This window comes from Trichomycterus rosablanca, chromosome 3, assembly GCF_030014385.1.
Source record: "Trichomycterus rosablanca isolate fTriRos1 chromosome 3, fTriRos1.hap1, whole genome shotgun sequence".
NCBI lineage: Eukaryota > Metazoa > Chordata > Actinopteri > Siluriformes > Trichomycteridae > Trichomycterus > Trichomycterus rosablanca.
Window position 1 is genome coordinate 37,704,052 of NC_085990.1, and position 24,438 is coordinate 37,728,489.

The 24,438-nt window shown below is 38.7% G+C and overlaps 1 protein-coding gene across 2 annotated transcripts; it reads left to right on the forward strand.

Annotated features, from left to right (window-relative positions):
- The first annotated feature begins 4,877 nt into the window (after positions 1-4,877).
- On the forward strand, positions 4,878-24,301 carry ppp4r1 (protein phosphatase 4, regulatory subunit 1). Of its 2 annotated transcripts, none has more exons than XM_062991257.1 (20): positions 4,878-4,985; positions 5,212-5,256; positions 7,042-7,177; positions 7,455-7,561; positions 8,112-8,254; positions 9,241-9,387; positions 9,495-9,602; positions 9,745-9,810; positions 9,917-10,075; positions 11,008-11,138; positions 11,231-11,937; positions 17,129-17,271; positions 17,438-17,530; positions 17,963-18,148; positions 18,352-18,513; positions 19,589-19,689; positions 20,180-20,300; positions 20,454-20,582; positions 20,889-21,030; positions 23,209-24,301. In XM_062991257.1, the coding sequence occupies exons 1-20, from the start codon at positions 4,979-4,981 to the stop codon at positions 23,370-23,372; spliced, it is 2,997 nt and encodes a 998-aa protein (XP_062847327.1). In that variant the 5' UTR covers positions 4,878-4,978; the 3' UTR covers positions 23,373-24,301. The 2 variants fall into 2 exon arrangements, with proteins under 2 accessions (XP_062847327.1, XP_062847328.1); XM_062991258.1 differs by having other exon boundaries at positions 7,093-7,177.
- The last annotated feature ends 137 nt before the right edge of the window (positions 24,302-24,438 follow it).

The window sequence follows — 24,438 nt, forward strand, 5'->3', positions numbered from 1 at the left end:
TGAGGGAAGAATAAATTTACACTGTTATATAAGCTGCACACTGACAAAATGACACTTTGACACAATGAAAAGTAGTCTGTGTTGTCCCATGAAAAGATACACTTAAATATCTGCAGAAATGTGAGGGGTGTACTCACTTTTGTGATACACTGTATATATATATATATATATATATATATATATATATATATATATATACAGTATATATGTGTGTGTGTATATATACAGTGTATCACAAAAGTGAGTACACCCCTCACATTTCTGCAAATATTTCATTATATCTTTTCATGGGACAACACTATATACATGAAACTTGGATATAACTTAGGGTAGTCAGTGTACAACTTGTATAGCAGTGTAGATTTACTGTCTTCTGAAAATAACTCAACACACAGCCATTAACGTCTAAATAGCTGGCAACATAAGTGAGTACACCCCACAGTGAACATGTCCAAATTGTGCCCAAATGTGTCGTTGTCCCTTCCTGGTGTCATGTGTCAAGGTTCCAGGTGTAAATGGGGAGCAGGGCTGTTAAATTTGGTGTTTTGGGTACAATTCTCTCATACTGGCCACTGGATATTCAACATGGCACCTCATGGCAAAGAACTCTCTGAGGATGTGAGAAATAGAATTGTTGCTCTCCACAAAGATGGCCCGGGCTATAAGAAGATTGCTAACACCCTGAAACTGAGCTACAGCATGGTGGCCAAGGTCATACAGCGGTTTTCCAGGACAGGTTCCACTCGGAACAGGCTTCGCCAGGGTCGACCAAAGAAGTTGAGTCCACGTGTTCGGCGTCATATCCAGAGGTTGGCTTTAAAAAATAGACACATGAGTGCTGCCAGCATTGCTGCAGAGGTTGAAGACGTGGGAGGTCAGCCTGTCAGTGCTCAGACCATACGCCGCACACTGCATCAACTCGGTCTGCATGGTCGTCATCCCAGAAGGAAGCTGACGCACAAGAAAGCCCGCAAACAGTTTGCTGAAGACAAGCAGTCCAAGAACATGGATTACTGGAATGCCCTGTGGTCTGACGAGACCAAGATAAACTTGTTTGGCTCAGATGGTGTCCAGCATGTGTGGCGGCGCCCTGGTGAGAAGTACCAAGACAACTGTATCTTGCCTACAGTCAAGCATGGTGGTGGTAGCATCATGGTCTTGGGCTGCATGAGTGTTGCTGGCACTGGGGAGCTGCAGTTCATTGAGGGAAACATGAATTCCAACATGTACTGTGACATTCTGAAACAGAGCATGATCCCCTCCTTTCGAAAACTGGGCCTCATGGCAGTTTTCCAACAGGATAACGACCCCAAACACAACCTATAAGATGACAACTGCCTTGCTGAGGAAGCTGAAGGTAAAGGTGATGGACTAAACCCAATTGAGCACCTGTGGCGCATCCTCAAGTGGAAGGTGGAGGAGTTCAAGGTGTCTAACATCCACCAGCTCCGTGATGTCATCATGGAGGAGTGGAAGAGGATTCAGTAGCAACCTGTGCAGCTCTGGTGAATTCCATGCCCAGGAGGGTTAAGGCAGTGCTGGATAATAATGGTGGTCACACAAAATATTGACACTTTGGGCACAATTTGGACATGTTCACTGTGGGGTGTACTCACTTATGTTGCCAGCCATTTAGACATTAATGGCTGTGTGTAGAGTTATTTTCAGAAGACAGTAAATCTACACTGCTATACAAGTTGTACATTGACTACTCTAAGTTATATCCAAGTTTTATTTCTATAGTGTTGTCCCAAGAAAAGATATAATAAAATATTTGCAGAAATGTGAGGGGTGTACTCACTTTTGTGATACACTGTATATACAGTGTATCACAAAAGTGAGTACACCCCTCACATTTCTGCAGATATTTAAGTATATCTTTTCATGGGACAACACTGACAAAATGACACTTTGACACAATGAAAAGTAGTCTGTGTGCAGCTTATATAACAGTGTAAATTTATTCTTCCCTCAAAATAACTCAATATACAGCCATTAATGTCTAAACCACCGGCAACAAAAGTGAGTACACCCCTAAGAGACTACACCCCTAAATGTCCAAATTGAGCACTGCTTGTCATTTTCCCTCCAAAATGTCATGTGACTCGTTAGTGTTACTAGGTCTCAGGTGTGCATAGGGAGCAGGTGTGTTCAATTTAGTAGTACAGCTCTCACACTCTCTCATACTGGTCACTGAAAGTTCCAACATGGCACCTCATGGCAAAGAACTCTCTGAGGATCTTAAAAGACGAATTGTTGCGCTACATGAAGATGGCCAAGGCTACAAGAAGATTGCCAACACCCTGAAACTGAGCTGCAGCACAGTGGCCAAGATCATCCAGCGTTTTAAAAGAGCAGGGTCCACTCAGAACAGACCTCGCGTTGGTCGTCCAAAGAAGCTGAGTGCACGTGCTCAGCATCACATCCAACTGCTGTCTTTGAAAGATAGGCGCAGGAGTGCTGTCAGCATTGCTGCAGAGATTGAAAAGGTGGGGGGTCAGCCTGTCAGTGCTCAGACCATACGCCGCACACTACATCAAATTGGTCTGCATGGCTGTCACCCCAGAAGGAAGCCTCTTCTGAAGTCTCTACACAAGAAAGCCCGCAAACAGTTTGCTGAAGACATGTCAACAAAGGACATGGATTACTGGAACCATGTCCTATGGTCTGACGAGACCAAGATTAATTTGTTTGGTTCAGATGGTCTCAAGCATGTGTGGCAGCAATCAGGTGAGGAGTACAAAGATAAGTGTGTCATGCCTACAGTCAAGCATGGTGGTGGGAATGCCATGGTCTGGGGCTGCATGAGTGCAGCAGGTGTTGGGGAGTTACATTTCATTGAGGGACACATGAACTCCAATATGTACTGTGAAATACTGAAGCAGAGCATGATCCCCTCCCTCCGGAAACTGGGTTGCAGGGCAGTGTTCCAGCATGATAATGACCCCAAACACACCTCTAAGACGACCACTGCTTTATTGAAGAGGCTGAGGGTAAAGGTGATGGACTGGCCAAGCATGTCTCCAGACCTAAACCCAATAGAACATCTTTGGGGCATCCTCAAGCGGAAGGTGGAGGAGCGCAAAGTCTCGAATATCCGCCAGCTCCGTGATGTCGTCATGGAGGAGTGGAAAAGCATTCCAGTGGCAACCTGTGAAGCTCTGGTAAACTCCTTGCCCAGGAGAGTTAAGGCAGTTCTGGGAAATAATGGTGGCCACACAAAATATTGACACTTCAAGAACTTTCACTAAGGGGTGTACTCACTTTTGTTGTCGGTGGTTTAGACATTAATGGCTGTATATTGAGTTATTTTGAGGGAAGAATAAATTTACACTGTTATATAAGCTGCACACAGACTACTTTTCATTGTGTCAAAGTGTCATTTTGTCAGTGTTGTCCCATGAAAAGATATACTTAAATATCTGCAGAAATGTGAGGGGTGTACTCACTTTTGTGATACACTGTATATATATATAATTTTACTATATAACAACACGGTTTCTTTTTTTCTTCCACTGTCATTTGTTGTCTGCGTTGTTGTAATTATGATGATAACTACTACTTTATTAATACTACTTCTACTACTAATTATAATAATAACAACAACAACAACAATATTAATAGATATAATAATAAGTCGCCATGTTTTGTGTAATAATTAACATGCTGTAATAATTAACATGCTGTAATGCGATACAATTATACAGGAACTACTACATATTAAAATACAATTCCTCCAATGACAACACAATCAGGAACTGTCCCGCATGGGTGGTGTAGTGCGCATGCGCAATGCATGTCCTGCAGGACGCACCTTGCGTCCGAAATAGCACTTTGCTCCCTATTCCGTATATGAAGATAGGGCAAATAAATGACATTAGTTTGACTTAATTTCTTTCGCATTGGCTTTTATTTATGTATTTATTTTGTACTTTTTTTCCCAAATAAAAGCATAACTGCATGCTGCACAGTATAACCACATGCTTAAGGTTTCATTTACAATATACAAGTACGTACAGTATGTATTAGACTATAAAATAGTAAATCCTATGTGGGTCTTTTTAAATGTTTAACATGTAAGACAGCAGATTAGTAGGACATTAGTGCACTTAACATGGCCTATCTCATATTACAGAAATACTGTAGAAGCTAAAAGCGTTGATGTTGTTTCTGTAATAATAATAACAATAATAATAATAATAATTATTATTATTATTATTATTATTATTATTAATAATATTGTTATTATAAAGTTAAACAATAATAATTTCCTCCAACATGTGAAATCTGCTTTGATAAAGAATTTCAATAAAAATAAGTCTTTCTAAAAGTTCACTGACATTCCTACTGACAGAAATGTAGATAACAGAAACGAAAGTAAATTAGAACAACTGTTCAAGAGGTCAGTTGGGTACCACTGCTAATTTAATATAATATAATGTAATATAACATATTATAATATAATAATATACAAATGTTAATATCAAAGGCTAAAGCAAATATGATACAATTTAAATAAGAAAATGGTTATCACATACCTATATTTTTAAATACATTACATTACTTAATTACATTTAATTTCCATTAATTGTTTGTGTAAAATGTTTTAATGCAAATAACTATTAATCAAAAAATGAAGAGCAATGTTCATTTATTTGGTGTATTTGAATATAATAATTGTGTACTGGGTTTTGCCTTGGTACTTTTATTTAAAAACAAGTTACAGACGTGACTACAAAGTCAGGAATCCCAAAGTAGTACACTATGTAGTGATTAGGGTGTGATTTCTAACATCGGAGCAGGCTGTTCAGGATTATGCACATGCGCGGTGAAGATACGGGTAGTGACAGGGCTCAGTGTTATCCAGCTCGTTTTACAGTTGAGTTCTGCTGTAGAGTTTAGCCTAGCTTAGCTTCCACCCTTCAGTTGTTGTTGCCTCGTCGGCACTCACCACTTTTAAATGTAGGACCAGGACAAGATGGCGGGTAGGTTTGAGTCCACTTCAGTTAAAAAAAGCTAACCTACAAAGTTGGTGTTCTACATGAGCTCTTCTCTTGTTGATTTAAACTAGCGTATCGTTAGCCAGTTCACTGCCTGAGTCACTCTATTCGAAAGAAAATAGCAGCTAGCTTGGCTAACGTTAGCGCTAGCTGAGTTAAGGAGTAGCTGTGTGATAGTGAGCACTGATCTGCTTTTATATGTTTATCGCAGATATCTCGTTGCTTCAGGACGACTCTCAGGAGGAGATAGACGGATGTAAGTGTTCTGCTATGTTTTTATTGGGGATCGATATTTCTGACTAGTTCTGGTATTGTTTGTCGCTGCTTGTGATTCGGTTTATCGGTCGTGAAATCCTGCTGCTGCTCTTGCCTCATTAACTCGCCTGTTAGCTACAAGCTACACAGTGCAAACTTTGCTGCTTCACTTCTAATGCAGGCCTACTTTGACATTACTGTCTTACCACTGTCTTTCTACACTGCCGGACTGTTGAGATGGTCTGTGAGACGACACATTATCGACTATGCCAGGATTCACTTTCTGATCCCTTACGCAACGTCTTCAATATAGAAACTAGTTATTTTATTCGTGATAACCTTTTCACAAATTGGATTCTAACTTTGAGTCTTTAATGTTACAGATCTTTTAAAAACAGTTTAAATTTAAACTCGTTCAGCTTATTTCACGTAATAGCTCATCTTGTTAAATGTTAAATAAGGACAATATTACGTTACTATTGATTAAACTGTCACAAAACTCTTTCTGGGCTATTGGAAGTCCTTAGTCCTTATCATTTCAGTAACAAGTTTCCTTTTGGTTATTAAAAACTTTTTACATGATTACTTCCCCCATGTTTATATGAAATTCTTTGAACTCGGGAGCTCTCAATCCATTTAAGCATCTCTACCCAAATAAAAAAAGTCTGGATTAAAGTTTGATTGGATTTAACATTTATGTAGGCTTGGGAATGTGAAGGTCCTTCTGTCCCTGTCTGGCTGCTACGTGCACAGGCTCACTTCCTCTGGTTACCCTTCTAGTCATTTTAAAAAAAGAAAAAACATTTAGTTTCAATGTAAATTTAATGTTAGAAAATGATTGTTGTATTCCTGAATGCCACAGTCTACCCATTAATGCAGTAACAAGATAAACTCCAGACTATAGAGTGAAATATTAGGTTTTTAGTTAAATTTTACAGACTGTTTAATCACTGACATTAATACTATTCACAGCTTTCAACTTTGTTTTTTGTTTTTTAATTATTGAAACTAGTAAATTGTACAAATATTACAGACGTTGTAAATGACACTCGCACATCAGACTTTCATCCAAGCAGCAATACATGTTTATAATATGGCCAAAAAGTAAAAAAAAAAAAAAAAAATTGAATGCAGATAAAAAACAGGACATTTGCAAAGTTGTGCTTCATTAAAATCACACCTGGCTGGGTTTGTAATTTTGTAAACACACTTGTTAATTTTGCATGATCCTCCAGTGAATTGTGCAAATGATATAAAGTGTAAGCATTTCTGTGTATTTCTAAAAAAACAACCTGAATTTGGCTGTATAATATAGCTTAATAGAACGTTTTTATGCAGTATATTCTTTACAATTAATTTTAACTAAAAGCCTGAAAACTGAACCAATTCCATGTCTTTGTCAAGCAGGAAAGGCACTCATCTACCTTTTCAGACTGCTTTTTCAGGATACATAATGCACCCGTAGGTCACATTGATTATTGGCTGTTGACTTTGCACTTTGAAGTATTTATCAGAGGGTTAAACAGTCAAGTTTGATCCAACTCTTTGACTGTTTACTTAAAATTTTGCTTATAAACAGAATTTAAGAACACACTTTAACAGACTGTGTGATCATTGTGTTCTCAAAATGTATAAATATGTTAGTGCCATATCTTATATTTTAGCGTTCTTTTTCCATTTGGTTCTGTGTACATTGTCACGCTTCATCTGTGCTTAAAGGTCTTCACTTGCATAGTGTGTGCTGGGTGGTGGGTCTTGCTTATTATATTTCCAATGTCTCTAATAGTTGGTGTGGATGACTACAGCTCAGAGTCTGACGTCATTATTATACCCTCAGCCTTGGATTTTATATCGCAAGATGAGATGCTGACACCCTTGGGAAGACTGGATAAATACGTCACTAGTGAAAACATATTTAACAGGTGATCATAATGTTTGCTCTTATTTATTATGTTTACGTTTTCTGGGTCAGTCATCTAATCATGTAGACACGTTCTGTCTCTTTACATTTGTAAACTTTGCTTCAGTCATTCAGGATCTGTATTTTTCCTCCAGTGTTATAGTAATTATGTGAAAACAAAATGAACATTTTAATTACATAACATTTGGCAGTTTGAAATATGTTATACATGTCATATTTAAGTTTTATATTTAAATGTTTGCCTAATAATACAACATTGATTAATATTTGATTTACAGACAGATGGTGGCCCGCAGTTTGCTGGATACGCTAAAAGCGGTTAGCGAGGATGATAGGGATTGTATTGCAGTTCTGGAGAGAGTCAGCATACTTTCTGATGACTCAGGTAAGCTGCAACTTAATTGCTGACGCAACTTTTTTTTTTACAGCATTTAAAACGAACTCATTTTTTGCCTGCAATCCTGTGCTTGCACTAGTGTACTCTGTCCTATGTAAAGTGATATTTTATCCAGCATATTTTATGCCAGACCTGAGTCTCAGGTTCATTGTTAGGAATTAGTTTTTTTGACCGTCATTATTGTTTGATGGCAATAGTGTTAGCTTAACAAAGCAGAGTCTCCAGGCTTATCTTTTATGCACTTCCACATATTGCCTGTTTGTCAGTTCTTACCTCTGTGAGATCTCTCCGAACATAGCAGGATGTCTATGCTTCCTGCAGTGCAGAAAAGTTAAGCAAGTTCATTTAAGTGTCTAGTTAAAATATCTTGCGTGATGGTACATGTTATGCTTTTGTTGTGCACACCCCATTTCACTGCTTGGAATGTTCTAGTTTGTCAGTGTAAAAATGCCATATTTCAATTTACTATAATCAGAATCCCTAAAAGTAAAACGTGACACTTTCTCTTTTTTAAATTAAAATGCTTTTGTCTTTTTAGAGCCCACAGTTCGTGCAGAGCTTATGGAACAAATTCCTCATATCGCCATTTTCTGCCAAGAGAACAGGCCTTCAATTCCTTACGCATTTTCAAAGTATTTGCTTCCTATTGTAGTGAGATACTTAGCTGATCAAAACAACCTGGTAAGTCCTTACTAATATAAAGACATCTCTTATTATTTAATAAAATGATTGTTTGACCTACATTTTAAAATTATTTACTAGTGTTCTGCCAATAGTTAATAAACCAATACTCATATAAAATACTGTGTAGTTTCTCTTGTAACAAATTGTTTAAAAACAAAAGAGCTTTTTTTAGTTTCATTCTTTGCCTTAGTTAAAGCTTTAGCTTTTTATAGCTTTGCTTATTTATATCATCTAACTCGCACTATTTTTTCCTATTTCCAATTCACCAGAAAATAAATGCTCCTAATTGGCTTTGTCTGTTCCTTACTCTTATTGTTTTTTGGTTGCCTGCAGTGCAGGGAAAGTGTTTGTCTGGAATCATATGGGTAACTACAGTGGATCTGTTACACATGCCAGGCTTGGCACGGATTTAACATTGGAAGTCCTTCCTGACCTAACTCTCCTTATTTTATTAGGGCTTGCAACCAGCACTGAGAGTGCATTGACAAGTGCTCCTCCCAATGGCTAGTTTTGGCCACCTCTTCTTGGAAATTAGCCAGTTATACCTGTGCAGACACCGTCCAGCCGATATCAGAGTTTGAATTTCAGCAGTAGTGGGCCAGTCCACTTTTACCGCTGTACCACTCGAGCACCATATGTTTAAGCCAGATAAAACTGATGAATTGAATCCTCTAACAGCTGTAATTGTTTTTTATTAATGGACTAAGAAAATCAGCATTAATAAAAGCTTTTCTTGTTTTTATTTAGCTGTTTTGTTAAAGTTAATTGCATTATTTAGCTTTAAATATAAAGGGTAGTGATAGCTCCTCAGTTGCTCCGATTGTATTCAGCGACATTTGTAATAAGAGGCTGCCTAATGCCTTAAATGTAGGTATGAAAAAAAAAAACATAGCCTATAAGAAGCTTAGGTATTTTTACTTACAAATATGTATTGTTTTTCACATCAGTTCTAACTACTTATTTTGACATGTGACGTCCGGCAGGTTAGAAAGACCAGTCAGGCGGCCCTTTTAATGCTTTTGGAGCAAGAACTGATAGAGCGCTCAGACATTGAAAATCTTGTCTGTCCTGTCCTTGTGGACCTCACCGCACCAGACAGCAATGATGATGTGAAGACTGAGGCTATGGCGGTGGGTTTTTCAGTTTGTCCATTTTGGTCCATTGCTTATTGTCACTGTAAAACTTTAGCTTGTAAATGTTGGTCTCAGTTTTAATTTGGAACACTGTTTGAAAACAGATCATTTGTAAAATGGCACCTATGGTGGGGAAGGATATTACAGAGCACCTTTTCCTTCCACGTTTTTGTGAGATGTGTTGTGACTGCAGGATGTTCCATGTGCGCAAGGTAGGTGCCTCTGCTTTTATTTGAATGCTTTATGCGTGGAACAGAAGAATTTTGTTTGCTATTTAAAAATGCTCATGAATAGATTAGCGGCCGCATTGTACAGAGTAAATGTGTAAAAGCTGTTGAATTGTTCTTTTGATAGGTGTGTGCAGCCAATTTTGGAGATATTTGTACTGTTGTTGGCAGAAAAACAACAGAGGAATTATTGGTATGTATGGGCTTTCTTTTTTATCTTTGAAATATTTGTTTTAAAAAGTGCTAGGCCCAACTGTCCAAGTGTAACTCAAGTTGTTTGTCTTTTCTTTTCTGTGCAGCTGCCACGTTTTTTCCAACTCTGCTCAGATAATGTCTGGGGAGTGCGGAAGGCCTGTGCCGAATGCTTCATGATTGTGTCCTCGGCAACCTCTCAGGAAGTGCGCAGTACCAAACTATCATCTCTTTTCATCAACCTCATCAGTGACCCCTCTCGCTGGGTGTGTAACTTCTCACTTTACTGAACGTTTCCGCTAACGGTGTTTGTTTAATGTACAGTTGTAATCAGAATTATTCAAACCCCATTTCAAATTAGGTTTACTAGCAAAATTATCAGCTGTTTGCAATAAAGCAGTCTATTAAATAGCTAATACAGCTTATTTAATAAGTGGTTTCTTTAAATTCAACAGAACAGGCCACTTTTAATGAATACTGCGGTCTCAAAATTATTCAACCCCTTCATGATGAGCGTCTTTAGTACTTAGTAGAGCACCCTTATGCTGTTATGACCAGCTAAAAATGTGATGCATAGCCAGACAGCATTCATGAAGAATCTTATTCCATTCATCATAGGCAGTGGCCTCCAGTTCACTTATATTCTTGGGTTTGTGTGCTGCGACTGCCTTCTTCAAATCCCAATAAATATTTTCTATGGGGTTTAAGTTAGGTGACGGTGACGGCCACTCCAGAATCTTCCAGGACTTCCTCTAAAACCAAGCCTCGTTTAAAGTTATGCTGTTTTGTCCTGTTGCATTGTTCCTTGACCCCCATGCACTGCTATTTAACATTATCAAAATTAATTTCCCTCAACTGCTTTATTATGGTCAGGGTCGTGGCAGGTGTGGTTCCACCTTAAAACACTGGGTGCTAAGCAGAAACACCCTGGACAGGGCACCAGTCCATCGAAGGGCTTCGGCCACCCCCCATCCCAGACCTTCCTCAGACATACCCAATCACCTCTTCAACTGATGCTACTGCTGAGATTCGAACCTGCATCTCAGTGGTGGTGGGGTAGCATAATAGATCGCTAAACCACCTGAGTGCCTGTTTTCAAGATTATGTGTGTAATTTTTTGATCACAGAGGTAGCAGAATGGCAGAGGCGTTCTTGCATTTAATGAGTACCTAATTATTCTGTGCTGTATGCCCATCAGGTGCGCCAGGCAGCATTCCAGTCTTTGGGCCAGTTTATCTCCACGTTTGCCAGCCCCAACACTAACGTGGGCCAGTACTTTAAAGACGGAACAGAAGAAGCAGGCTGGAGTGATCAAAATTTGCACAATCGGTAAGCATTGTCTTTTGTCTGTTACTGTTTACATTGCCTCACTGTTAAATTAGTTTGAACTATACAGTCTAACTTCTTACCCCTTCTTCCAGGGCTGGTGAGAAATCCACAAGCACGAAAACAGATGCCCCACACTGCTCCTCGTCCCCTTCCACAGAGGACGGTGATCAGAGCATTCCATCTGAGGAAAGTGCAGTCAAAGCTCAGCAGGACTGTGTTTCCCTAAATCCATCATGCCCTCAGGAGCATTGTGATAGTCGGCTATGCAAGTCACTTGATCAGGAATGTGTGAATATAGCAGTGGAGGGCGGAGGGGAGCAGGCGGCTGAAGCTTTACCTTTGGACGAGTCCTGTTGTCAATCTGACACGGAGAAGCCCAGTTTAACGTGCCTTTCAGAGCTGGAGGATGCAGCTCCAGTGTCCGAGGAACCTCAGTGTTTGCCAACTGCAACCCCCACATCAGAGGATGGCAACTCAAGCCCCATGACCGAGGATGCCCCACACTCGAGCCAGAATTCCTCTGCCAGTTTAGAGAATACCTCACATCCACAATCATGCTTAGTATCAGAGAAAGGGAAAATTCCAGAGCAGGAGCTGTACAACTCATTTTACTACTGGAGGACGCCCATCCCACAGATAGACCTTGACTTGGAGCTTTTAGAGGAGAAGTGCAACAGCAACAGTAAGGTTTTCACGAACAGCCCCTCTGCTCAGGTCTACGCACCCACTCTGGACAGGAAGCAGCTGGAAGAGCTCATTGAGAACCTGGAGCCCCACATTGATGACCCCGATGTCAAAGGTAAATATTGTTGCCTTTTTTTGTAGACTTTACCTGTACTGCCAACAATTCACTGGGCAAATACCTAATGTAATCAGCTCTCGGTGGTAATATGTAGTATTAACATCTTGTGAGTGGTAGTACAGTGCTCTAGCCCACCACTGCTGAGATGGGTTTGAATCGCAGCAGTGCTATAGACAGGCGTCCATTCAGACACGATCGGCTTTGTCTGAGATGAGGAATGGCCTGTGACTTTAACCAGAATAAAGCGATTCATAAAAATGAAATGTTGGGAATGTTTCTTTTTACTGTAATCTATGCATTTGTTGTAAATACAAATTGCAAAAGGATTTGACTGACATTAGATAAAAGGAATCTGATTCATATCACTTGTTTTAATGTCAGAGACCCAAATTTATTATGTGTTTTCTTTATACTTAAGCAGTTTTGGAATGTGCTTAGGATTATTAATAAACGTGTTCTTTACTATGCCATTTGTTGTACATAGAATTACATTCTTATGGCAAATGGCCAGCATTATTAAATTCTTTGACTTGAGGCTTTTCCTCCTGTTGTACCTGTTTTGAATCGCCTGCCTTCTAAGTGCATTCTATAGTAAATGTCAAATCATCATTACAGTAAATATACATAACATGGGTTTTGTTGTTTAGCTAGAGACATGGTATTGTATTTATTTGTTTCTAGGATGTTCTACACATGATTTTATATACATGACTGGTTTTCTAAATGCACCAAATCTTGTGTATGTAAGTAGTCGCTGCTTAATGCACGAGTTGTAAACAGGCAGTTTTGGTAGCCACTGCAATATTGTTTTTATTTGTATATATGCTGTCTTCTAATCCTCATGTTTAACATGTCTGCGCGTGGTGTACAGATTCAAATCACTGCAGCACTTTACTCTCGAGTAGATTTACTGATCAGTTGTTTTATCTGCTCATTTCCTGCAGTAATCTAGTAAACAATAGCACTTGCCATACAATGAATTTAGGATGTTGCAGGACAGGGAAGTGTGGAAAGATTAGTAAGAACTGGAAAGTGCAGTGAAAGAACACTATGTAAAAAATACATAAAGAGGAAGAAAAAAGTTTTTCCCCCTCTTTTGTAATACTAAGAAAAAACAGTAACAAAGCCTATTTGCCTTATTTGTATCTGAAGGTGGTAAAACATTTGCTGTGTTTTCAATAGTGTACTGTAGCAATAAAGAGTATGCCTATTCAGTACTTTGGTAATTGCTTTTTAATGATTTTGTGGCATTTAGATTAAGGCAGTCCCTTTACCTGTTTATTTAGTCTTGACAGAAGGGGTGCCACAAAACTGATATTCAGAAATCTTAATGCATCTTCTATCCAGCCTTTTGTTCTGTTCACTGATGTAGCATGGTTTTAAGAAGCAACGTGTCTGGAAATCTGCCAAACCACCCCCCCCCCCCCACACACACACACACACACCCCACTACTATTTCTGTTCCTATTAAATACAATTTTCAAATTTCTATTTAACAATTAAATGCTCAAAGTAAGAACCATGACAAAGTGTTAAATGATGGTATGTTCTGACGCAGCTTTCAGGAAGTTCCTAATCAGGCACTTAAAATGGCCGGGGATTGTGTTTTTTTTTTTTTTTTTTTTTGCTTCAGTTTCTGGTGGAAGGAAATGAGTTTGGGAAATTGGTCAAGCCGTAAAAAGAAAAGGGTGTATGCCCTAGCAATGCATTCTTTATACAAACGGAATTTCATTTCCTTTTTCGTAAGCTAGCTACTGTTATTAACATTCCATCTCCAAGTTGAGAGACATGCCTTACCTGCGTAACATGGTAGAACACAACACGATTATATATTGTTCTGTTAAGATTAGAAGTGTCTCTTTAGGAGGTGTCATCTTTTCCACCTCAATTCTTTCTCTAGTGCTGTCTAAATAATAGTGTCAACCTCATGACGGAGCAGACATGCTCTTCTTTCATTACTGCTTTATCACCTGATATGACACATCACCCGCTCCACAGGATCATCAGCTTGATGGTGGATCTTGGCTAATAATGCGTTGCCGTTACTAGTACAGTGCTTATCCCACCTTTTCTATACATTTTTCCTGGCTGTTGAGTATTACGTATATGTGGTATTTTTGGTCCATTTTCTGGGTTTTCACATTGCCTCCTTTTCTTTACTCTGCATGTAACATTTTAACCAGAAACAAATGGCTGTTGCTTGATTATTGGGTACAGCTATACAGACCTGACATTCTAAGAATTGCAGCATTTTTTTTCTACATTTTATTTAATTAGTTCCTCCACTGCAGAAAAACGTAAACTTGGATTCAGAAGTATTACGATTTAGATGCAACGTCATTTTTATTGATTATTCAGTCTATGGTTTATGCCATAGTAACATGAAATAATATGACAACCTATTTTGGCTAAACTGGCTAAAATTAAAGTACATAGAGCAAGCAAGGCAATAAAAGAGAATGGAGGTTCACAGAGCGGAAGAGAGCTATTGTATCCTAAATATCATCCTGTATACTAAATAGTGGTTAAACTAATATTGCGCAGTTGGGAGGCTACTATTTAGAGCTTGCTGTGTAGTATATTGTGTGCTGATTTAAACAAACTGCAGCCCAATACAGCAGTTTTGAACTCACACAGAGCCAAATATTGTTATCATTTTATGCACCATGTAAAACAGTCCTTAACCCCAAGCCCCCAAATATATGCATTTTTTTTTACACAGCAATTGCTAACAGGTGTTATAAATCAATTATATAAAGGAAAATGTTTGCTTCCAACTTTGCAGCAAGTTTAGGAAATGCCCCTTCATATTTCGGCATGACTGTGCCCCTGTGCACAAAGCAAAAATCTATAAACACCTGAAGAAAAGCTTGGTTTGAAGAAACTCCAGTGGCCTTGACCTCAGCCCCACTGAAGAGCTTCGGAATTAACTGGAAAATCAATTGAGGCTTTTCTTGACCAACGTCAGTGCCCAGTCATACAAAATATTTTGGGTGAATGAGCACAAATTCTCACAGACATACTTCAAATTCTTGTGAGAAGCCTTTTCGGAAAAGTGGCTGTTAATATAGCTGAAAAGATCACATAGAGTTCACTATTTTAATACCATTTGTTTTCTAAATGGAATGTCCAACAAGCTTATGGTCGAGTGTCCAAGTACTTTTGTTCGTATATGTGAGTATATCCTCTTCCCCACATCTCTTGTACATCCTGATTTAGTTGCATTTACGTGGTTCAATAGCTCCTTTTCTGTTCTGACAATCTTGTAAATGTGCTCAGTGGTCATCCTCTTTCTCCATGAGATTTTCAGCAATTTTCTGATGCACTTGTTCCCAAAAGCCTGAATGCATCTGTCGTCTTCTTTCCTCCATGTCCAGGCTTTACATCCAGATGTGACTACTAGCCAGGCCAAGGCTTTTCTTAATCATAGCTTGGTGATGGTGCTAAATGACTTGTTTTTCCATATCCTTGTCAGTTTGACCATCACCACCATGCCCATTGACCTTCTTGACTTAACCAGCACATTCTTCAGTATTTGATACTCTACTTCCCAAATATAAGGAGTATACTTGTTCTAGTTTTCTACTTTCCACCATAATCTCAAGTTCTTTTTCAGTGATCAACATTTTTGTTTTTGCTGCATTTATCAGCATGTTATATTACTTGGTGAACAATAATACAATATCATCAGCATACCTGGAATTATTAATGGTCTTTCCAGTGATTTTAAATCCCTGTAGTGTCTTTGTCACTTGTTCTCCCAGGATGTTGAATTGATTGATGATTTGTTAGGAAAGCAAAGCATATTATTTAAACAGTAGACTGACCAATCAGGGACAGTCATCCTTAAATCACCCAACAGCTTGCCAAATTTCTGAGTGTTGTATTCACAACCCAGACCTTGCTGCTCTGTTTACAGAGCTTCAGACGGCAACTTAAAACTTGGTTGTAAAGCACCATGATCCTCACCTTGCTGTGTTGTGTCTCCATGGTAAACACAGAGGCAAATTGAATATAACCTCTCTCTGTGTGAGCTTAACAAAGCAGAACATAAAAAAGTCCAGGTAGGACATGGGAGTTTAATTATTCAACACCTGTAACAGGTATAATAATGTTAATTAGCAGCTGTTTGTTTTGGTCTATTATGTCTGTGGATGTCATTTGAATTGTGTTGTTTTACAGTATCATTCAGTGTTCCCTCTACTTGAATCATCACCAAGCACGCCTGCATATAAATAACTATTCTACCTGATGAATGTTTTTCGACTTTAAAACAAATGTCATGCCAGGAAGCCAAACATGTTACAATATTGTAGATTTTATTTATAACACCGTGTTAAATATGCAATATAAGAGGAGCATCAGACATTGGCAGACATGGACAGCTGTAGTAAACGGTTTAAAAAAATTTAATTAATACATGCCTCTGTCCCAACTTTTTGTGTGTGTTGCAGGCATCGAATTGTACAATTGTTTTTAGCTTGTTGGACTTCCAATTTCAAGACCATTTACATTTCTCTTTTTTTTCTTGTAGCCTTTATATCATCCATTATTCTTGGAAGCCATTTTACACAACTTTGGTTTGTGTCTGTGAGAATTTGTGCCTGGGCCTGGCTTCCAATCAAAGTTTAATTTATCCTAAAAGTGTTCAGTTGGCTTGAGACCAGAGCTCTGTGTAGGCAGCTAGAGCTCATTTGCACAAAACTAGTCAGACCATGTCTTTATAGACCTTGCTTTGTGCTCAGGGGCATAATAATGCTGATAGAAAAAGGGGACATCCCCAAACTGTTGCCACAAGGTTAAAAGTATGCCATTTACCTTATTTATTTTTTATACATATGTAAGCAATGGATGTGGCAAAATTAAATAAAAAAAACACAAAGTAAATTCAGTCATTAGGTTGTTGGTTTCGGCCATATAGTGTGTGTACGTACATATGTTAGTAGAGTAGCTTGAGTTTCTGGAATGCTCATGTTGAAACTTGCTTTTTCAGGTCAGGCTATACGCATGCAGCAGATGGGTTTTCAATCTCTTCTTTTTAGTAGTCTGGCCATTCAGGCAGATTATCCTGCACTGTTTAGTATCAAATGGGTTTTTCTGAACACACCTTAAATAAAATTGGAGTAGCTGTGTACAATATAGCTGTGTATATATAGTAGCTGTGTATATATATTTTTTGGTTTTACAGCGCAAGTAGATGTGTTGACTGCTGCTCTGAGAGCTACTTCATTGGACACTCACATTGAGGAGGCATTTCTGGAACCTCGGCAGGCCCATGATAACCCCTTTAATTCTCACCATGTCCCACTCATTGATTCCTGTGATGTAGAGGTAAACAGAGACTTAAGGATCAAGGATCAGTATTTGCTTTCTCTTCTTTTAATAAAAAATATGTTTAGATTCAGTGGTTGTGTACACCCCTATGAGATACTGCAGGGTGGCATACCTGTGTGTTGAGGTCATAGATTACTGACTACAAGGTGTTTTTGTGTTTTAGAGGCGAGACAACATATTACCAATGATTCATGGTGACGATTCTGAGTTAAGTGATGGGAGCAGCCCAGACGAGGAGAAAAAATCCAAACAACAGGTGCAACTTTTAAAAGAATTTACATGTTTATCCAGACTTTAGTACATTTTAAACTTGTTTTCACTATCAGGCTTGCCACTTCTTCACTGTCATTAACATAAAACTGCACTGTTATCATTTTTCTATGCTTTGGGACCAGTCACACTGAGTTTTGTACACCATTGATTAATAAAAAATTTCCTTGTTAATGTATTCTATTGTAGTTGCCACATTATCCTGATTTCTGCTGTAAACAACAAATCTCAGTTTCATCAGCATTTGTTTAGCATATTTATGATGACTAAAGAAGCCATGTGTTTTTTTTTTTTTGTTTTTTTTTAAACCACAGCCGCAATATGCAGTTTCATAATTGTGTTGATTCTCATATGATGGAAACAATTGTGAATAGCAGGCTAGTTAAAACATGCTTTTTGTTTTTGTGGTATGCTGTAGGATGTGGTTCCTCAGGCGTTGTTGGATCAGTATCTTTCTATGACTGACCCATCGCGGGCGCAGACAGTGGATATGGAAATTGCGAAGCACTGCGCTTACAGTCTGCCCGGTGTGGCACTTACACTGGGCCGCCAGAACTGGCACTGCCTCCGAGACACCTTTGAGACGCTGGCTTCTGACATGCAGGTGCCTTAAGGCTGCACACCATGCAATACCTATAAATATCATATCTACCAGGGCTGTAACTGCATTGAAAATTACAGCTATAGTGATCAAGACATCACTAAAGAAATAAGTCTGAAATAGTTGTTTGTATGAACATATTACTCATTCTGTTTTATATGATCATGTGACCTCTATTTTTGTTTGTTTTAATTTATTGTTTAAAGTGGAAGGTACGGCGGACTCTGGCTTTCTCCATTCATGAATTGGCATTAATTTTGGGTGACCAGCTAACTGCTGAAGACCTGGTACCCATCTTCAATGGCTTTTTGAAAGACCTGGATGAGGTGCGCATAGGAGTCCTCAGACACCTCTATGACTTCCTCAAGGTTAGTCACAAAAATGGGAAAGCGACTTTTTACCTTTGTATTTCTTTTCTTAAGCTGGCGGTATACTTTATACAAAAAAGATGCTTCAGGGCAAAGTGATGTAATTTGTCAAAACAAAAGAGGGGGGTGTTTATAGGCTCTGAATCAGACATGCTCTGCACAAAGTTTATTGACTTCCTGTGCCACCGCATAAGGACGCTGATTCGGCTTCATGTAATTTTACCTTATAGTCATATTACACATCATTGTGATTAGTATTTATTTCAAACAAGTTTATCAATATTATAGTGTCAGAACATTAATAGTAGTGCAATTTTAAAAAGACACACTCCTGAACCTTTAAACCAATACTCAGTTTGGTTTCTTTTTGCCTGTAAAAGCCAGACTGGAAAAAGCAGGACAGGAAGAATATTGATGCTTTTAAACACTGGTGAGGACTTTTGAGAGTACCTTGGAAAGCAAAAAAGACAAACGATTGAATCCTTGACCCAGTCAAATCTAACCTTTCACTTAAAGCCCAGATAACTAAACTGAAGGTCTCTCATTTTGAACACATCATGAGAAAAACCAATTGGAAAAGACAGTTATTCTTAAAGAAAGTTGAAGGAAGAGGAGGAGGACGGCCAGCAACAAGATGGTTTGATACAATTAAAGGAACAATGAACAAGACTCAGAAGAAGACGTTTTTGAGTGACAATATACATATGCTGACCAGGAGTCAGAATCGACTTGTTCTTTTAATTTGCTTACTACACTACACATCCAGTTATATTTCTATTAGTTGTGCGGTAAACATAGTTGACAATATTGTTAGATTTGAAAGAGGTTTTTTTTTTTGTATGGTACAAGTTTGACTTGCAGCCTCTATTAACACAATCAGTGCCTATAGTGGGACAGAGTTGCCTAGAAAAAGACATACTTCTTTTGGAGTATACCTAATACTGTCTTTTTTTGCTGCTGCTTTTTCTTTCAGTTCTCTTAAACTGTTCAAAGTACATAGTCAGCTTATCAGTCAAACAGACACATGGAGAACACCGGTTTTAACCTTGGCATGCTTGTTCTGTTTCACCTTCAGTTGCTGCATCAGGATACTAGACGGAAGTATCTGTACCAGTTGCAGGAGTTCCTGGTCACAGACAACAGCCGCAACTGGAGATTTAGATCAGAACTGGCAGAGTATGATCTATAATTATAAGTATTTTTCAGTGTTCTAATTTGGATGTACTCAGTTTGCTCTAGCAATCTCTGTGGGTTGCACATGGCTCAGAAATGTGTGAAGCACTTTTACACCAGTATGCTGTGGATTCTTACAGAGAGCCTGCAGCATGACCACACTGTTTAATCTGTATTATTTGAAAATGAATCTGTTCTATCTGGCCCTCCCTACATATGAAATGGATTTAAAATATAAATACCGTACAGAAAACAAACATACAGAACTAGAACACCAGCCCTGCCATAAATGACAGTGTTAAATCTGAAATGAATAAATAACTCCGGCCCTTCTTCTTTCAGACATGGTCAATTGTGTCACATTAGAGCCCTGCCAGGCCAGTGGCACTTCTGGAAGTTGAGCATTTTTTGTGTGGATGTGTTTGTTACTCTTTCTATATTTGGTCAGATTCAGTGTATAACAAACTGTCTTCTTGTTGGCTGTGTCTAACAGGCAGCTGATTCTGCTGTTGGAGCTGTATAACGCTCAGGATGTTTTTGATTACTTGAGACCTCTGGCTTTCTGCCTTTGCACAGACAGAGTCTCCTCTGTACGGTGGACTTCTTATAGACTGGTATGTGTAGCTATATACAATAGCACAACCCATTCTTCTTTCCATCTGTGTGTGTGGTCGTTTTTTTTTTTACTCCCTTTGTGTAAAGCTGATGTAGTTTTATATTGATTAGAGCTGTAAATGTGCTATTTGATTTTTTTTCTCTCTGTTTAGGTCAGTGAGATTATCAGGAAGGTTTCAACATGCCCAGCGCTATTGGTGGATTTCCTTGCTGAGCTGGTAGATAAATTCTGCCATTCTCACAAATGGTCTGGGCGACAAGCCTTTGCCTTTGTTTGCCAGGTAAAGCCAAATGTATTCAATACCACTCCCCAGTGAATTCTCAGTCACATAGAACGTGTGTTACTATTTCACTGTGCCATGCTGGTTTTCCATTGTGGCCCATACTGATCTCCTCAAATTGCAACATTAGTAGGAAAAACATCCAGCATTCATTAAAAAGACTGAATCATTGCTGTGTGTCACTCCAGCCTCTCTCCCCACATATGTGCAGGGACTGTTGTCTCCTCTATTAACCACCTGTCCAAGGCTTAGATAATTAAAGCTGCTGTCATTAATCTAAGTATTCGTTTCATTTCTATTTTCTAGCTTGCTATAGAGGATGACTGTGTTGCATTGGATCAGTTCGCTGAGCACCTGCTGGCTCCTCTGCTGCAGCTGGCATCCGACCCGGTGCCCAACGTTCGTGTACTGCTGGCAAAAACACTGCGCCAGAGCCTGATTGAGCGAGGTGAGTGATGTTTTTTTTTTTTACTCTGCTAGTTAAACGCTAGATGTTGCAAAATGTGAACATATCTGAAATTGATTACTGCTATAATACTGGCCACAGATAAAGCTTTCTGCTGGACTAGAAAGTCTTAGTGGAGAAGACTTAAGTCTAGTAGTTTTTACACACATATAACCCCTCCTTTATGGCGTTTATGTTAAATTGTTACTAAATGTGCACATTTCCATGGAACATCACAATTTTAAACATTAATGGCAATTAGTTTTTCACAGGCATTTTGGTGCTGGAAAACTTGATTCCTTTTGTTAAGATTTTGCCTATTTTGGTGAATCAAGGTGCATTACTAGATTATTGCGATTGATTTTGAAATTGAGTTTATGTAAACAGAATGCAACAATGTAAAGTTTTCATGTGCCCAGCATTTTTAACCTCTATTAGGTTTTTTTTTTTCCAGTTATTTAAGTGCACTTAACTGGTAAAATTATTTTTTAAATTATTTTGCTTCTTACCTCTTCTCAAAATGTAACAATGTAAATAAGTGAGTGGAAAGTTTAGAAACATTTGTGCCATTAGACAGTAATATGTTCAAGAGTTTAAAAAACCCTCATAATAATAATAATAATCTATGGCAGATGGAATAGCTTTGTCATGTATACATATACACGTACAGTTTTTCTGCATATTCAAGATTCTTTGTAAGCTGGGTCAGAGTGCAAGGTCAGCCACTGTACAGCACCCCTTGAGCTGAGAGGGTTAAGGGCATTGGATTATTGGTGTCCAGCTTTTTTAGGCTAGGCTAGAACACAAGCACAACATGTATTTAAGTTTTTGATTATTTAAATATTTAACTATTTTCACTTTTATATTCTCCATCATACAAGTAGAAGCATATTTAGTTTTTATCTTTTTATTAGGTTATATAATAAGGTGATACAGCAATAAAAATAAAAAAAAAGTCAGAGAAAACAGATCTAGGGATGGGAAAGACACCATACATATAAAAAAATATATCACATACATATGTGTATTAATTAATTAATTAACTTTAAAAAACCCACTCTATTCATTACATGTCAGGAACTAATTTGTCTTATTTCTTCAATAAAAATAAGGATGGGACCCCACGTTTTATAAAAAAGGTCCAAAGACCCTTCCAGGGAAAATCTTAGCTTCTTGAGCTTGACACAAGTTAGAAGTTCCTGATTCCCATTTATCAAACTTCGGGGGCGAGGCGTGTTTCCACTTAAGTAGTATTATAAAACGGATAGTTCCGGTCCTAAAATCTGATTGGCTGAGCCGCGTTCGAAGCCGTTGTAAAATCCCCGATAAACTCACACCTAGGACCACCTCACATCATTCCATATTAATACGCCACTGAATAGAAAAGTTAATGTTATTTTCGCCCTCATGTTGCCTAGCAACACTGTTAATCGAACTATTTTGCGTCGCGGAAGAATGCTTTATTGTAAGTTTATACACAATAAATACATTTATGAATTAAACATTGTTGTATTTATTATATTTTATGTTGACCGCCGTTTTATAAAAGCAATAAGCCACTCAAGACCGTGCATTACTGTTAAGATTTTAGCACGGGGAAAGAAGTTTTAAGCACTCCGCTTCGCGTCGTGCCAAAAACTTCATCCCCGTGCTAAAATCACAGTAACGTACGCCTCCCGTGGCTTATTGCTTTATTGTGCGTCTTGCCAATAACGTAGAAAAGGGTTGGGGTCCAGCTCGCTTTCCCAGAGCCTTTTGGATCAGAAATTTAAAAGTTTAGGACATGCCCAGAACATATGTATATGATTAGCAGGTGATTGCTTACACCTCTCACATGCATCACTTCTGCCTGGAAAAATACGTGCTAGTTTAGCATTGGTCAGGTAAGATCTATTAGAAGCATATTTAGATACATTTTTTTACCATCCTTGTAGAAAAGAGTGATTTCCAAGTTCTTCATATAGGAGTAGGCTTAATCCTTGCCTGATAAACACCTTGGCCGTAGGTCAAATAAGTAGGTTATTTCCCCCTTCCTATGCTGAGCACCTGGCCAGACGGTCTAATATAGTAGCCTGCATCGCAGGGTCCTCCAGTTTAAGTCTGTGGGTTACTGTTTTAGACTGCTGTGCTACCTGAGCATCCCTATGACTAGCCTTCATGTTTCTTTTCTTTCCTATCTAGAATATTTCCTGCACTCGGCCAACTCGCACCAGGAGGCTTTGGAGCAGACATTGGTGGCACTGCAGATGGACATGGACAAGGATGTTAAGTACTTTGCCAGCGTACACCCAGGAAGCACACGCATCAACGAGGATGCCATGAGCACCACGTCCTCCACCTATTAAGCATTCACATGCACATACACACACCACCCCAGCATGGATAATGGTCAAGGGGCTCAAATTGGCCTCTATCATGGGCACAAAGACTGGAAAGTGTTTGCTTGGGGAAACCAAGTCTCCCTTTCCAGAGCAACTCACTACGACAGAGTTTTTCTGAGATTTTTTTTGCCACAGGAGCCTTAACCGTGTCTTCCTTAAAACCAGAGAATACTTGAATATCTGGAGCTTTCAAATCATTTAGGAACTACACAGAACCATTATCGGAATATCAGACATGCCGGGAGTGGGTGACTTTGCTATTCCTTCTCTCTTATTTGTCTTCTCTTAGGTTGATGGACCTCTGTTGTCTCTCTTGGTTATAACAGGAAGCTAGTAACTCTGTTACACAAAACCATGTTAGCAGGAAAGACTGTAGCGCCAAGTATTTCTCTTATTTTATTTCGTTTTTCTGATTTGATTCTGTACTATGTGAGTAACTCCTATGCTGCAGATATATTCAACTTGGAGAAAGTACAACCGCCACAGCCTTTCCTTCCAGCACAGTCGGGGAGCTGCCGGCTGATTCCAGGCAAGGGCTTGAGCCGCCAGTGTTTTAATGTCTAGTGCAACACATTGTTGTACCTGTGGTCACAGGTTCCCCCTGACACGTAGGGGCCATGTGTCCAGCTAAAAAGAACTGTTGTATTTTTTTAAACCAAAATCACAAGTGGTCCATTTTGCAGAGTATGTAGTAATTCACCATTAAATCGGTGTTGTTGTTGCACTTCACCCCTGGGGTATTTTAACCTGAAAATCAAAAGCTTCACTATGATTCATGCCTCCATGTACTGTACATATCCTTATTTTCCATTTTGATCAATGATCATGAATAGAATTGTGATATGTTCTCTTAACCTGTCCGAAATAAAAGTTCAGAAACAGTTGCTTACTAATTGTGGTGCTTTAATTTTACCGCTGACTCTTCTTAGGAAATTAGTGTAATTTGGCTTATGTTTTTAATGCTTTAATATTAGCTGCCAGAATAAAGAAGCTCATGAATTGACAGCATTAAGCTCTATGCTCAGTAATT